The sequence below is a fragment of the Eschrichtius robustus genome, chromosome X (assembly GCF_028021215.1).
Source record: "Eschrichtius robustus isolate mEscRob2 chromosome X, mEscRob2.pri, whole genome shotgun sequence".
In the NCBI taxonomy this organism is placed as follows: domain Eukaryota; kingdom Metazoa; phylum Chordata; class Mammalia; order Artiodactyla; family Eschrichtiidae; genus Eschrichtius; species Eschrichtius robustus.
The window spans coordinates 2,089,945-2,104,552 of NC_090845.1; the positions used below are offsets into that span (position 1 = coordinate 2,089,945).

The following is a 14,608-nucleotide window of genomic DNA, read 5'->3' on the forward strand; positions in this document are numbered from 1 at the left end:
GTGTTATTCCTTATAGAGAGAGGAAAAAAAAAAAAAGATGTGTCCTAATCAGGAGAGGATGAGAGAGAGTTATTTGCCTTACAGGGGAAAAGAGAGGAGCAGGGAATGAGAGAGAGAGAGAAAGACAGACAAAGAGAGAGAGAGACAGAGAGAGATAAAGACAGAGAAAGAGAAAGAAAGAGAGAGAGAAAGATATTAAAGACACAGAGAGAGAGAGAGAGAGAAGGGTATATTCTAGCTGGTGCCCAGTGGCCACATGAAGGTTTAAGTCCAGAACATGAGGAACATCTTAGAAAACTCTCGCAGACAATCCACCGTCACTCCAGGGCTGACCACGAAACCTACCTCCAGAGCTGGGGTCTGCCACAACTTTGGAATCCACAGACCTTACCATCAGCGGAACTAAAAATGCAAAAGTAAAGACATCTGGAAGCGGGCAACCAAGGCAGTCAGCAGAGGAATGCAAAAATGTTCGGAAAGAAGGATAGAAGATTCTGGAAAGGGATGAGGGTTCTGAAGCCACCTACAGAACGCGACCAGGAAAGGAGGTGTCCACGTGTCTCGGGGAAAATCTATAGATGGAAGGAAGCCTGTGATCTGAGGCAGGACCGGGGGTGGCAATGAACCCAGGTGTTTGTCAGCCCAGCAGGACCCGGGTGCTGGGGCTGAGTGCTTAGGGGTACTGAGCACAGTCACATCCTGGGCCAGTGAAAACGTCAAGCTTCAAAGAGCACGAGTGTGTCCAAAATCATCCTTAAGTCAATGGAGAAAACACTGGCTAGAGCATCATGGGGACAGGTCCACAGGTCACCCTCGTCCTGTTTCCAATACTGTCATCTCCCTGTCACCACAGAGGACAGACCGTCCCACGCCCCATGGCCACGGCAGAGATGCCACCACTTACTGAGGGTATTTCCCCAACGAGCAACTATTCGGACTAGAAATACCGCCTGGGGACCCGCTATAAGCACAGCCAGGACACCTGGGGCCAGGGGATCGGAAACGCCCAACTCTGCTAAGAGCTCCTGTGTTGCACTATTTCCAAAAAGACATCAAAGAAAGGCGGGAGGAGCATGCATCCCCTCGGGGAGGGTGCATCAAAAACAAAATCTCCTCCCACCCAGAAAACCCTTCTGAAAAGGAGACAATTTTATCATTGACTCACCGTGAAACCAGAGGGCAATCAAAGAAATTGCGAAGACGGGAGGACATGTCACCCTCTTACAGAGCAAAGTGGTTAAAACCCATCCCATGCACAGTCTGAGGATAAAACTGCTCCATCATCAAAAAGTCTATACATAATAGACGCCGGAGAGGGTGTGGAGAAAAGGGAACCCTCCTGCACTGTTGGTGGGAATGTAAGTTGGTGCAGCCACTATGGAGAACAGGATGGAGGTTCCTTAAAAAACTAAAAATAGAGCTACCGCCTGATCCAGCAATCACACACCTGGGCATATATCCGGACAAAACTCTGGTTCGAAAAGATACATGCCCCCCAATGTTCACAGCAGTGCGGTTTACAATAGCTAAGACATGGAAGCAACCTAAGTGTCCATCAAGAGAGGAACGGATAAACAAGATGCGGTACATATATACAATGGAGTATTACTGAGCCATAAAAAAAGAATGAAATAATACCATTTGCAGCAACATGGATGGACCTAGAGATGATCATACTGAGTGAGGTCAGACAGACAGAGAAAGACAAATGTCATATGATATCACGTATATGTGGAATCTAGAAAAACGGTAGAGATGAACTTATGTGCAAAGCAGATACAGACACACAGATGTAGAGAACAAACTTAGAGTTACCAAGGGGGGAAGGTGGGGGGTGAATGGAGAGATTGGGAGTGACATGTACACACGGCTATATTTAAAATGCATAACCAGCGAGGACCTACTGTATAGCACAGGGAACTCTACTTAATACTCTATAATGGCCTATATGGGAAAAGAATCTAAAAGAGTGCATACACGTATATGTATAACTGATGCACTTTGCTGTACACCTGAAACTAACACAACATTGTAAATCAACTCTACTCCAATAAAAATTAAAAAAAAAAAAAAAGATCTCCTGAATTAAGTGATGCTGGGGCATTTGGGTAATTAGAAAACCACTGCATTTTTGGACCCACTTCCTGGACGCTCAGGAAGGGCTTTGGAAGGAGGAGGCCCTTGAGCGGGGACACGGGATGGGCAGCCTCCTGTACTCCTGTGGCACTTATGGAATCCGCGTCAATCACGTCCAACAGCCCTGCAAGCTCCCCCACCAGCACAGGAGCAGCCAAGGGCCTTCCGCTCCCAAAGACAGGAGCAGCGCCCCGGAAAGCACGACACAGCGGGAAACGGTCCCCTCGGGGAGGCACAGACCCCGGGAGAGAAACAGAAGGCGCTCATGAGGAGTGGTCCACACATACTCACATCCGACCCTCCAAAGGCACGCACGGTGAGTCACCGGTTTCCCAAGGGACACATCAGACGCCTCTTTCTCGGAGGAAATGCCGGGCACGTAAATAAGGAAAGTATTCGGGCATCTGCGCCCCTCCCCCGAGGACTGGGCCCCGACTCCCTGCTTTCTTGACCACCCTCCCTGTCGGTGCCAAGGCCATGGCGGCCACTGCCGGGAAGACTGGCTCTAAGGGTACCCGGTCCCTGGCTCTCCATGCTGACTTAGGATACGAATTCATGAACGAATGAAGAACTATACCGAAAACTGGGTTCCTACGTATCTGGCCAGGCAAGCATCTCTGTGATTTTTCAGGGTTACCACGGACATATTTATTTGGAGGGAAAAACATAATGTTTAGTAATTCTTGATCTTGAGAAATATATCCACGCGCATTACGGGGACAACTTCTACAAAGCTAAAGCAGAAGTCCTGAGGGCTGGGTACAAATCTACCGGAGTTCTGGCACAGGGATGGGAAACGAGATAAATCAATACTGATGTGAATAAATGATAAATATTGACCAGCTCGGCAGGACGCAGATCATTCTTGTGGTGGATAAACCCTCAGCTTCTCTCCTGAGTTCCCCACAGCCAGAGAGAGGCGGTCTGGTTCTATCCATGTCACGCTAGCGAGTGCAGAAATATTCCGCGTCTGAAATACCAAACGTTTGCAAAATCCTGATTGCTCTCTTTAGGAATAAGTTTTAGAAATGCAGAGCACGAAGTCTAGCTAGACGTGGCCCCTGGACGTTTTCTCTGCGGGACACAGCTGGGGCTATTTTCCATGAGAGTTGATGGGCGAGCAGCAGTTTGTCCTATTAACCCAACTCCTCTGAACCAATCACCTTGGGGCGGGGCGGGGGGGGGGGTGGTGGGAGTTAATATCCCAGAGGAGGGTCCCAGGCGTATCGTTTTCAGAAACTCTGCAGACCCTCCTGGACACCAACAGTACCATCGACAGGGTTCCCCTCTGAGAAGTCCTGTAGTTGGGAAGCCCACTGGCATCTGCTGACTCAGAATCTCCCCAATATCCATCCCTTCAGAACTGTTGTTTGAACACAGCAAAGATAAACCCTCGTGTACAAGCCAAGCCATGAGATGAATGAGAAAATCCTTCACTTCCCCCAAATCAGCTAAGTCTGCCCCGAGCCCCGGGCACACTGGGCTGGAAATGAATCCATTGTCAGTCTGGACTGGACCGTCCTGGCTAACCCCTGGCCCGAGGGGCATTTATCCCTGGGGCCGTCCACCCATCCTGGGTACCAGAGGGGGATGCCCCTTCCTAAGTCCCGGGGTTGCCAACACTTCTGTGGTCCTGTGGCATCTCCAAGACACAGAGGCTCTGCAAAGGAGGGATCCTCTTTCTGTCCTCTAGGGCGTGTCCATCCGACAGCCTTCCTGCCCAGCACCGTGGGGAATGGGCATCCATTATGGGCACCAGTATAACCTCCGCCCCAGGGCACATCGTTCCTGGAAGTTTCTGTCTGAACCCACAGAGGCTGTCACTTCCAAGTCCTCCAGAACCGGGCTCCTCCCTACAGGGACTCAGACGGGCTTCCAAGAACAACCGCCCTAAGTCTGCAAAAAAGAAGCCCTACAGAGCCAAGAATGTGCCCAACCCGGCCAACATTTTGAAAGATAAAGGGTACCACACGACAGGAGCAAACACCACGTGTGATTTCAGCCAATCATCCTGTAATAACTGGACTCCCATTTCCGACTCTCAGAAATGGCGTTCGGAGGAGTCCGGGCTGGGAAATTCCACGCGTGGAATTTAATTTAATCACACCTGATGATGCCGTCTTCTCTTTACACGACCCTGTGTCACACTGTAAGAGACATTTTCTAGGGCCGGGCATTTCACAGAATAAGTCTTTGTTTAATGTTTGTCTCCTTGGCTAGAGAATGATTTGCACGAGGTCAAGGGCTCTTGTTTATCAGTGTGTGGTTCCTGCCTGTGAATCACCAAGAAGGTGAGTGTGGTGGACAGAATAATGTCCCCAGAGATGTCCATGTCCTAATCCCTGTGTCAGGGACAGAATAATGTCCCCAAGAGATGTCCATGTCCTAATCCCCGTGTCGGGGACAGAATAATGTCCCCAGAGACGTCCACGTCCTAATCCCCGTGTGGGGGACAGAATAATGTCCCCAGAGACGTCCATGTCCTAATCCCCGTGTCGGGGACAGAATAATGTCCCCAAGAGACGTCCACGTCCTGATCCCCGTGTGTGGGACAGAATAATGTCCCCAAGGGATGTCCATGTCCTAATCCCTGTGTCGGGGACAGAATAATGTCCCCAGAGATGTCCACGTCCTAATCCCTGTGTGGGGGACAGAATAATGTCCCCAGAGACGTCCATGTCCTAATCCCTGTGTCGGGAACAGAATAATGTCCCCAAGAGATGTCCACGTCCTAATCCCTGTGTGGGGGACAGAATAATGTCCCCAGAGACGTCCACGTCCTAATCCCCGTGTCGGGGACAGAATAATGTCCCCAAGAGACGTCCACGTCCTAATCCCCGTGTCGGGGACAGAATAATGTCCCCAAGAGACGTCCGTGTCCTAATCCCCGTGTCGGGGACAGAATAATGTCCCCAAGAGACGTCCACGTCCTAATCCCTGTGTGGGGGACAGAGTAATGTCCCCAAGAGACGTCCACGTCCTGATCCCCGTGTGGTGGGCAGAATAATGTTGCCCAAAATGTCCATGTCCTAATCCCTGTGTCAGGGACAGAATAATGTTCCCCAAAATGTTCATGTTTTAATCTCTGGAACCTGTGACTATGCCACCTTACCTGGCAAAAGGGAGTCTGCAGATATGAATACATCAAGGACCTTGACCTGGGGCGCTGACCCTGGGTGAGCCCAGTGTAATTTCACAGTCCTTTATAGCAGGGAGGCAGGAGGTCAGACTCAGAGAAGGAGGTGTGAGGACAGAAGCAGAGGTTGGAGGGAGAGGGCGATTTGAAGGTGCTGTGGTGCTCGCTTTGAAGATGCAGGAAGGGGCCATGAGCTTAGGAATTCAGACGACAAAGCTGGGAACAGTAAGGAAATGGATTTTCCCAAGAGCCAGTGTCCTTTAGGGGCTAAGGAATCCCACAATGGTTCTGTCACCCTGAGGTGCCTCTGGGGCACTGAGCAGAAACAAGAGGTCCTGAGCTCAGAGGAAAGATCTGGATGAAGGGGTTAAATCTGGGCTGAAGGTCAGCCAACGGGCGGATGAGATTCTCTGCAGAAAGAAGAGAGAGGGTGTGAAAAGAGGGTCCAGAAGCAAGCCTCCCCAGGTCCAAACGCAACTCTGTCCCGGTTTCCAGAGAAACATTATCTTCCTGAGAGCCGTGCATGCGGGGTTTAAAAGCTGCAGAGAAAAGGAACGTGGGACCATCGTAGGATGACTGGAGTCATCTCAAAACTCAAGGGCACTACAGATAAATGCTGGAGAGGGTGTGGAGGGAAGGGAACCCTCCTACACTGTTGGTGGGAATGTAAGTTGGTGCAGCCACTATGGAGAACAGTATGGAGGGTCCTTAAAAAACTAAAAATAGAGCTACCATATGATCCAGCAATCCCACTCCTGGGCATATATCCGGAGAAAACCATACTGTGAAAATATCCATGCACCCCAATGTTCACAGCAGCACTATTTACAATAGCCAAGACATGGAAGCAACCTAAGTGTCCATGGACTGATGAATGATAAAGAAGATGTGGGGGGCTTCCCTGGTGGCGCAGTGGTTGAGAATCCGCCTGCCAATGCAGGGGACACGGGTTCGAGCCCTGGTCTGGGAGGATCCCACATGCCGCAGAGCGACTGGGCCCGTGAGCCACAACGACTGAGCCTGCGCGTCTGGAGCCTGTGCTCCGCAACAACAGAGGCTGCGATGGTGAGAGGCCCGTGCACCACGATGAGGGGTGGCCCCCGCTTGCCACAACTAGAGAAAGCCCTCGCACAGAAGTGAAGACCCAACACAGCCAAAAATAAATTAATTAATTAATTAATTTAAAAAAAAAAAAAAAAAAGAAGATGTGGCACATATATACAATGGAATACGATGTGGTACATATATATAATGGAGTATTACTCAGCCGTCAAAAAGAATGAAATAATGCCATTTGCAGCAACATGGATAGACCTGGAGATTATCACACTAAGTAAGTCAGACAGAGAAAGACAAATATCATATGATAGCGCTTATATGTGGAGTCTAAAAAATTATACAAATGAAGCTATTTATAAAACAGAAACAGACTCGCAGACACAGAGAACTTATGGCTTCCAAAGGAAAAGGGGGGGAGGGATAAATTAGGAGTTTGGGATTAACAGATACACATTACTATATATAAAATAAATAAACAACAAGGACCTACTGTAGAGCACAGGGAACTATATTCACTATCTTGTAATAACCTATAATGGAAAAGAATCTGAAATAGAACATATATATACATGTGTGTGTATCACTGAGTCACTTTGCTGTACACCTGAAACTAACACAACATTGTAAATTACCTATACTTCAAGTAAAAAAAAGATGGTTAAAAAAAAAGAGCAGAACAGTCAACAGAGCATTGTATATAAACTAAATAAAATTACTTAAAGTGCTTTCCCTTTAAAAAAAAACAAAAAACTTGGGCTTCCTTGGTGGCGCAGTGGTTAAGAATCCGCCTGCCGGGCTTCCCTGGTGGCGCAGTGGTTGAGAATCTGCCTGCCAATGCAGGGGACATGGGTTCGAGGCCTGGTCCAGGAAGATCCCACATGCCACGGAGCAACTAAGCCCGTGCGCCACAACTACTGAGCCTGCGCTCTAGAGCCCGCAAGCCACAACTACTGAGCCCACGAGCCACAACTACTGAGCCTACGAGCCACAACTACTGAAGCCCGCGCACCTAGAGCCCGTGCTCCGCGACAAGAGAAGCCACTGCAATGAGAAGCCCGTGCACCGCAATGAAGACCCAATGCAGCCAAAACTAAACAAATAAAATGAATAAATTTATAAAAACAACAACAACAACAACTTAAGGGCGAGGGTGAATTATGGAGAACACATTGATATGTCTTGCCTATGGTGTTTTCCCCAGAGAGCTCTCTCCACTACAGCAAATGTGCTTTGCAGACACATTTCCCACTAAAATTCTGTTGACCCAAAGCAGAGATCTGTTGGAGAAAGGCATCAGATTTGAGAAACATAATTTTCCCTACTTCCTGGCAGATGGAAGGCTGTACTGAAACTGCAGAAAAGACCCTCAGCGGATATTCAGTTCTGTTGTGCGTGTGTCTATAAAATCTCAGGAATCCTGCACGATGGCAAGCATACCGGGCACGTGCTGCCGTTACTGATTCCTGAGGGTGTTAAACTTAATGTGGAAAGAAAATGTGTGGTTCGACACATCGCCACGGCCCCTCCATGTAACTCACCTGTACATGTGGCGATTTACAAAGGTTTCTTTCTGATCAAGGAGGACACAGATAAACACCCACCAAAGGAACGCCACCCCCAGTGCTGAGGATCCCAAATGGCCATGTCCTTGGAAAGCATTTATTTCTGCAAAGAGGTCTAAGGCATAATCATCTTGGGGAACTTGAAAAATATCAATCAAGCGTACATTAAATTCATTCTGAACCTTCCCAGAAGAGCTGCCAGCATTAACGACACTCAGAGTACTTTCCCAGGCTAAGTAGAGGGAAACGGTATTAGTTGTAGGTGTTTCATAGGTACCCAGACATCAAAGCCACAGATGCATATGTGTAGCTTTGGAGACACAGTTTATATCCCATGCCTTTCCCTTAAGTGAGAATTTCCAATTAAACAAGTGGATTGAGGAGAAGTATCTCTATCTGACCCTGACCCTGAACGCCAACCCTATTAGTATTATGGGAGAAAGATAAAATACACAAGACAAAGAGAAAGGTGAGGAAATGACAACAAGCAGATCTCGGGAGCCAGAATCAGAGGGACAAGTGTCACAGCCTCAGGAGGAGAAATGATCCTCCCTCCCCTTGAGATCTGCCTACATCCTAATCCCGGCATCATGCATAGGGTCCCTCAGAAAAAGGGGTGCCAGCAAAAGGGACTTCGGAGAAGGGATTAGGTTAAGGATGTTTAGATGCGAAAATGACCCTGGATTATCCACGGGAAGCTCAGTATAATCACAAGGGTCCTAGTTTTCTCTGCCATCCAAAATACGAATAATTTGGGAATTCCCTGGCAGTCTGGTGGTTAGGACTCAGCACTTTCACTGCCATGGCCCTGGGTTCAATCCCTGGTCGGGGAACTAAGATCCCACAAGCCACGGGGCACGACCAAAATAAATAAATGAATCCATAAAATTGCTTAAAAACACTGGTAAAGAGAACATCTTAAAGACAGAGAATAAAAGACATTAAAAAAAAAACAAAATACAAATAATTTGACAAATGTTTTATCTGTTTGGGAAAAAAAATATAGTGGCTGTAACTCACTGTTTATGTCTATGCCTTTTACTGTATTACTTAATTAATTTAATTATTTTCGGCCGCGCTGTGGGGCGTGCGGGATCTTAGTTCCCCAGCCAGGGACTGAACCCGTGCCCCCTGCATTGGGAGCACAGAGCGTTAAATCACTGGACCGCCAGGGAAGTCTCTACTGTATCAATTTAACTATTTGCCTCCTTTATGTACTGGATCTCCAAGTCTGAAAGCAATGTGTTAAATTCTACCGGCACAAATGTTTTCCAGGATACTTACAATCGTTTTCGTTCTCTGTATTTATTGTTTGGAGATGTTAATCACTGTGTTTCTCTTTGGAGAGTTTGGATGAACTTTTATGAAACAAGTTGACTGCAGCAGCGGGAGAGAGAGAGAGGCAGGGAAAAGGGCAGGAAAGTGAGAAAGCAGACGTGTTTCCAATGCTCCTAAGAGCTCAGCATGGCCGACAGCCGGGCTCTGGGTGGTCTGTGTTGAAGGTGGCCATGGGGCAGGTGGAAGGCGGGGGGAGGGGAGATGTGGACCCCACATGTACGTTTGAAGAGTGCTGGCTGTAAGGATGACGTCAAGAGACAGTTGGGCGTGAGGGTCTGGAGCCCAGATCATGATCCTCATGGAAACACACTGAGGCTTCAATAAGATAACTCTTGTGAAAACACCCAACCCTTTGCATGTCCCTCATACATACATCTCAGCCCAAGTGGACCTGTCGAAGTATCAAATCCACAGGACACATCATCACACTTTACATCATTTCAAAGCAACATCCTAAAATTGATTATTCTGATAACGAAAGCCAAACACATCAGTGGAACAAAGTAGTGGCAATAATTGAAACATACATTTCCTTTGGAATCCCGCTTTCCCAAAGGACCGCTAGCGCTCGTGTCTGTGTCTGAATTAACCTCTGGATTTCACCAGAACTCACCGTTATTGACCAGGACGTGGAGCGGGATTTTCTTCATCTTGAACCTCTGGACGAACTGCTGAATAGACCTCATGGACGCCAGGTCACAATATAGAAATTCCACTGGAGAAAGACAAAAACGCGTGTTTATCCTCCAATTTACCGCAGATGCTTAGACGATTTCTAAAGAGGTTAACTTCTCTCTCTCCTGGGAAGTAACACTGGATTAGAGAAAAGACGAAGGTCCGTTGTGGGCAACATACTCTATGAAGACCCTCTTTGAGTTACATCCTCGACAATGCCCTCTTTTTGAGTGTGGGTGGGACTGTGTCCTCTTACACGGCAAAGATCCTGGGATGCCACCCCTATGACTGTATTTCATTATATAATATTCCCTCTTGCGAGCAGACTAGAGGAAGAGAGATTCTCCTGCTTTTCTGGAAGAAATAAGTTGCCTCGTTGGGAGAGGGCCATGGCGCAAGACCCTCAGGGCAGCTCCTGGGAGCTGAGAACAGCTCCCACTCAAGAGCCAGCAGGACAGTCAGAACCTCAGACCTACAACCTCAAGGGACTGAGTTCATCCAACAACCATGTGAGCTCAGAAGACGATCCTGTGGTCCAGAGGGGAGCTTAGGCCAGACAACCCTTCTGAGCGGAAGGCAGTTTTCTGGGTCATTCTGCAGCAGTGTGGTCCTTGCACTGTCGCAGCTGGCTCTGCTGAAGGATCGTTTTGGGTCTCCCCAGGCCCAGCTCTTGGTAAGATGCTCACAGGGACATCCGTGGTCCCAGGACCCAGGAACAGAGGGGAGTAAGGCTTCCATATCCTAAGGACCAGCACCTACTGTGCCATACATCTCAGGGGTGAGACAGGCCTGCAGAATTTTGTTGGTTTGTGGTTTCTGTAGGAAGTTTTTAATATAATTACACCTGAGAGCCAGCAAAAGTACTCGCTTGGGAAGGTAAATATTTTGGAACACATATGTTAGTGTTCACTCAGAAGAGACATTTTAAGATAATCTTGAGGGCTTCCCTGGTGGCGCAGTGGTTGAGAATCTGCCTGCTAATGCAGGGGAGACGGGTTCGAGCCCTGGTCTGGGAAGATCCCACATGCCGCGGAGCAGCTGGGCCTGTGAGCCACAGCTACTGAGCCTGCGCGTCTGGAGCCTATGCTCCGCAACAAGAGAGGCCGCGATAGTGAGAGGCCCGCGCACCGCGATGAAGAGTGGCCCCTGCTTGCCGCAACTGGAGAAAGCCCTCGCACAGAAACGAAGACCCAACACAGCCAAAAATAAATATAAAAATAAATAAATAAATAAGACCCGGTGCAACCAAATAAATAAATAAATATTAAAAAAAAAAAAGATAATCTTGAGCACGGAGAGTGGAACCTATGTGGGCCAAGTCACACAGCCACTGAGGACAAGAGAGTGTATATATTTATTAAAATATTTTCAATATTTTCCCTAAAAAATTACAGTGGGAGTGGGGATGGGCATGCTCCTGGATCAGAGTTACTCAGCATGGTCTACGGACAGGCACCATCCTGTGATCTGTTGGTTACCAGTCTGCCAGAGGACATGTTCAGAAATTGAGGATGTGTTTAGAAATTTTAAAAAAATGTCATTTTATGTTTGCTGAATCCAGTAATTAGAAAAAAAAAAAAGCAACACTGGGCACTCCCGTTTTGCATGTTTCTTAAATGTATTTTTTCTCATAATTCCTTTCTATTCTGTCTCCAATGGCATCAGGCTGTGACAGACTGGGGACAAGGGAGCTTTGCCACAGGGCGTTTGGAAGTTCTGCTCTAGAACACGGTGCCATCTGGATAGGCATTCCTGACACACTGTTCTAACTTTCGCCTGAAACACTCCCAAGAATGTAAAAAAAAAAAAAAAAAAAAAAGCTCACACTACTGCTAATAACTCGAACCCATGGTAAAAGGATGGGTGGACCCACACACTCAGCTTCCAGAAATAGAGCACTGTTACTGGATCTCCGAAATGTCAGAAGATGATTTTTCCCTGCTCCTTGGGGGAAAAGGATCAGAAATGACCAGAAACATGAGGACTGATGTTCCACATTGAGAGCGCTGCCTTGTGAAGGAGCTACTGGGTTTTGCTTCTTTTCTGCCCATTCTTGTCATTAGCACCCACTTTCTACATCCTTTCAGGAGCCGCCCCCCACCCCTCACCTCTACAACAGCATCAGTGGCAGGACGAGGGGGTGACACTGCACAGGGAATATGAGCCCCCAAATCAAGCCCTACCGCTGAGGAGGGCAGACTGTTCCCTGCAGACCAGAAGGCTTTAAGGGCTCCATCCCTGAGAAAAGAAACGCCCAAGACAAGCTGCAAACTGTGAGGTCTGCACCCCATCAAGCGAAAGCAACATGATTGATCACTGACAGGATATGGGGACTCACGCATGCTAAGGGTTCACCTAAAACCCAAGTGGGTGCTGCATCCCCCCAACAATGCACACGATGAGAGGGGACAGGGGTAATTGACACAGCAGGGCTCCTGGCGGGGAGAAGGAGACACAAGTGACATTTTTCATTTTACCTGGGGTGCCATCACGAACACCTTCATTTCCATCTGGATAATTAGAGGAATGAAGGTTGCGATGTTTTGAGAACGGTCAAGGTACCCCTAGGAAATAAGAAATAGAATGTCTGCCATACAGAAGACTGGCACATAGGAGGTATACCAGTTGTCCGGGTAGCAAAACAGGAGACCCAGGAAACAGGTAGGGGTGCAGCTTGAAAGAGTAAGAGTGAACCCCACGGGGCTGGTCAGGATGCAAAACCAAGATGGTAGCCTCGTATGGGAAGACCACACTCATAGAGTTCTTCTGGATACTCATTATAGAGCTTTTTAAAGCAGGGATTGAAAATTAAAAGGCTGAAAAGTATCAGGCAAACAAGCAGAAACCAAGCAGGGCTGGCCCTACTGACATAAGGTGGAGATGATTCAGGACTAAAATATTAATGGGGCAACATGGATCGTTATCTGTGGGTCCAACGCTCAGTCAATTTGAAGTCACGATAGTCGTGTGCCATGTTCTCAGAATAACACAATATCGCAGTCTATTTCTCAGGAACTCTTGGGAATGCAGGGAGAAGTGGACAGAACCAAAGTGGTTATGGGAGAAATGAGTGCCTCTGAGCATCTGACAGATCGATAGACCCCAAAAAAAAAAAAAAAAAAAAGACAGAAACAAAGACCCAGAGAAGACTGCGAATAATATATTTGACAAGGCTGAAAATGCAAATTTACAAATAGGGACGAGATTTTAAAATTATAGGTGTGTGCTTCTAACGATATTAATAATATGCTAGATTTACAAGTAAAATATGAACATCTCAAGGAAATGAATGCTTTTCCGAGAAAAATACTGATTGTTACAACCTAATCAAGGAAATTAGGACTAATCAGAGCAACGAATATGGGAGAAATAGAAAAATTAATGAAAGAACGACATCCAGAAAAGGCAGGGAGTGTCCATGGTATTTTATCAAATTTTTTCCAACTTTCAAAAAATAGATAATTCCACCTCTATTGACTGATTTAGAACACGCGGGTGGGGGGAAAAGCCTGAGTTTATTCTTTTTATGAAGTGTGCCTTGTTCTGATACAAAAATCTGCAAAGAAATAGCACCAGAAGGAGAGGGGAGTTCACATCAATACTCAGAGATGAAAAAAATCAGGAACAAAAATGTAAATTAAAACGTTTCCACTGGGATAAACATAAGCACGAACGAGAAAAACACAAGATGATTTTTAGAGAGGCTGTCTGTTCAGAGATGATTTCTGCCGTGAAAGGGCTCCTAGAATTGGTTCTGTGCATCTCACCATAGCCACTGCCCGCCTTGGAACCTATCAGGGGTAATTTTAGGGCCACCAAGACCCTGAAAGGCTGAGAGGCACCGTTTACGGCGAAGGGGGTTCAGGTGAGCATGAGGGCAGCTTTCAAATATCCCGACACCAAGCACAGCCCCCGTGCACGGGGCCAGCGGGTCCTGGAAAATCTGTCCCCCCCCCCCTCCCCAGCGGGGAACAGGGCTCACTCTACCTGTGTGTGAGGGCAGCAAGCATGGTCCAGCTCCGTCACAGACGAATTCAGGGAGCTGCCGGCTGCTACATCCATGCCAGGCAGGGATGCAGCTTCCGGGGTCCTGGCCCTGTCTTCACTCCAGACAAAGGAATAGGGGCCCCCAAAGGACCAGGATGCACCCAGAAGGAGAACAGCTTGGTTACCACAGCCTGCCTCTCACCTTTCCCTATATTTCTCTATTGAAAAGATAAAGGTGAAAGAGCACCCATGAAGTGACACGAAAAGGACAAACAACCTTATGAAAAAATGGACAGGACACATGAGCAAGCACTCCCCAAGAGGAGAAAACTGAATGCCAAACACACCCCCTAAAAGACGTGCTATCTCAACAGCAAGTGGGAAATGCAAATGAAGACCAGAAGAAGATGTCACTTCACATCCACCAAGGTGGCCAGAACGTCAGACCTCGCATTTTCGAGGTTGCTGATCATACAGGATACATCAATACATGTCTACACTGCTCTTTGGAATATAAACTGGTCCAGATCTTTGGAAAAGAATGCAATATTACACAATCATTTTGAATACGTGTGTAGCATTGGACTGAGCAATTCCACGCCTAGGCATATATACCCTAGAAAATGTCTCACCCCTGCCCAGGCGATGTGTATAAGAACACTTGTATGCGCATTGTTTCCATGGGCAGAAACAAATACACCAGAAACAGATCAAA

At 47.5% G+C, this 14,608-nt stretch overlaps 1 protein-coding gene across 11 annotated transcripts in view; it reads right to left on the minus strand.

Annotated features, from left to right (window-relative positions):
* The window catches only part of DHRSX (dehydrogenase/reductase X-linked), a 326,570-nt gene that overhangs the window by 179,375 nt on the left and 132,587 nt on the right, over positions 1-14,608 (minus strand). For all 11 annotated transcript variants that reach the window (XR_011072229.1, XR_011072230.1, XR_011072227.1 and 8 more), the window contains exon 4: positions 9,845-9,946. Coding sequence is in view for 2 of the 11 variants with exons in the window: in XM_068532756.1 (XP_068388857.1) it covers positions 9,845-9,946 (102 nt within the window). In the remaining 9 variants the exon portion in view is untranslated. The remainder of the gene's footprint in view (positions 1-9,844; positions 9,947-14,608) is intronic.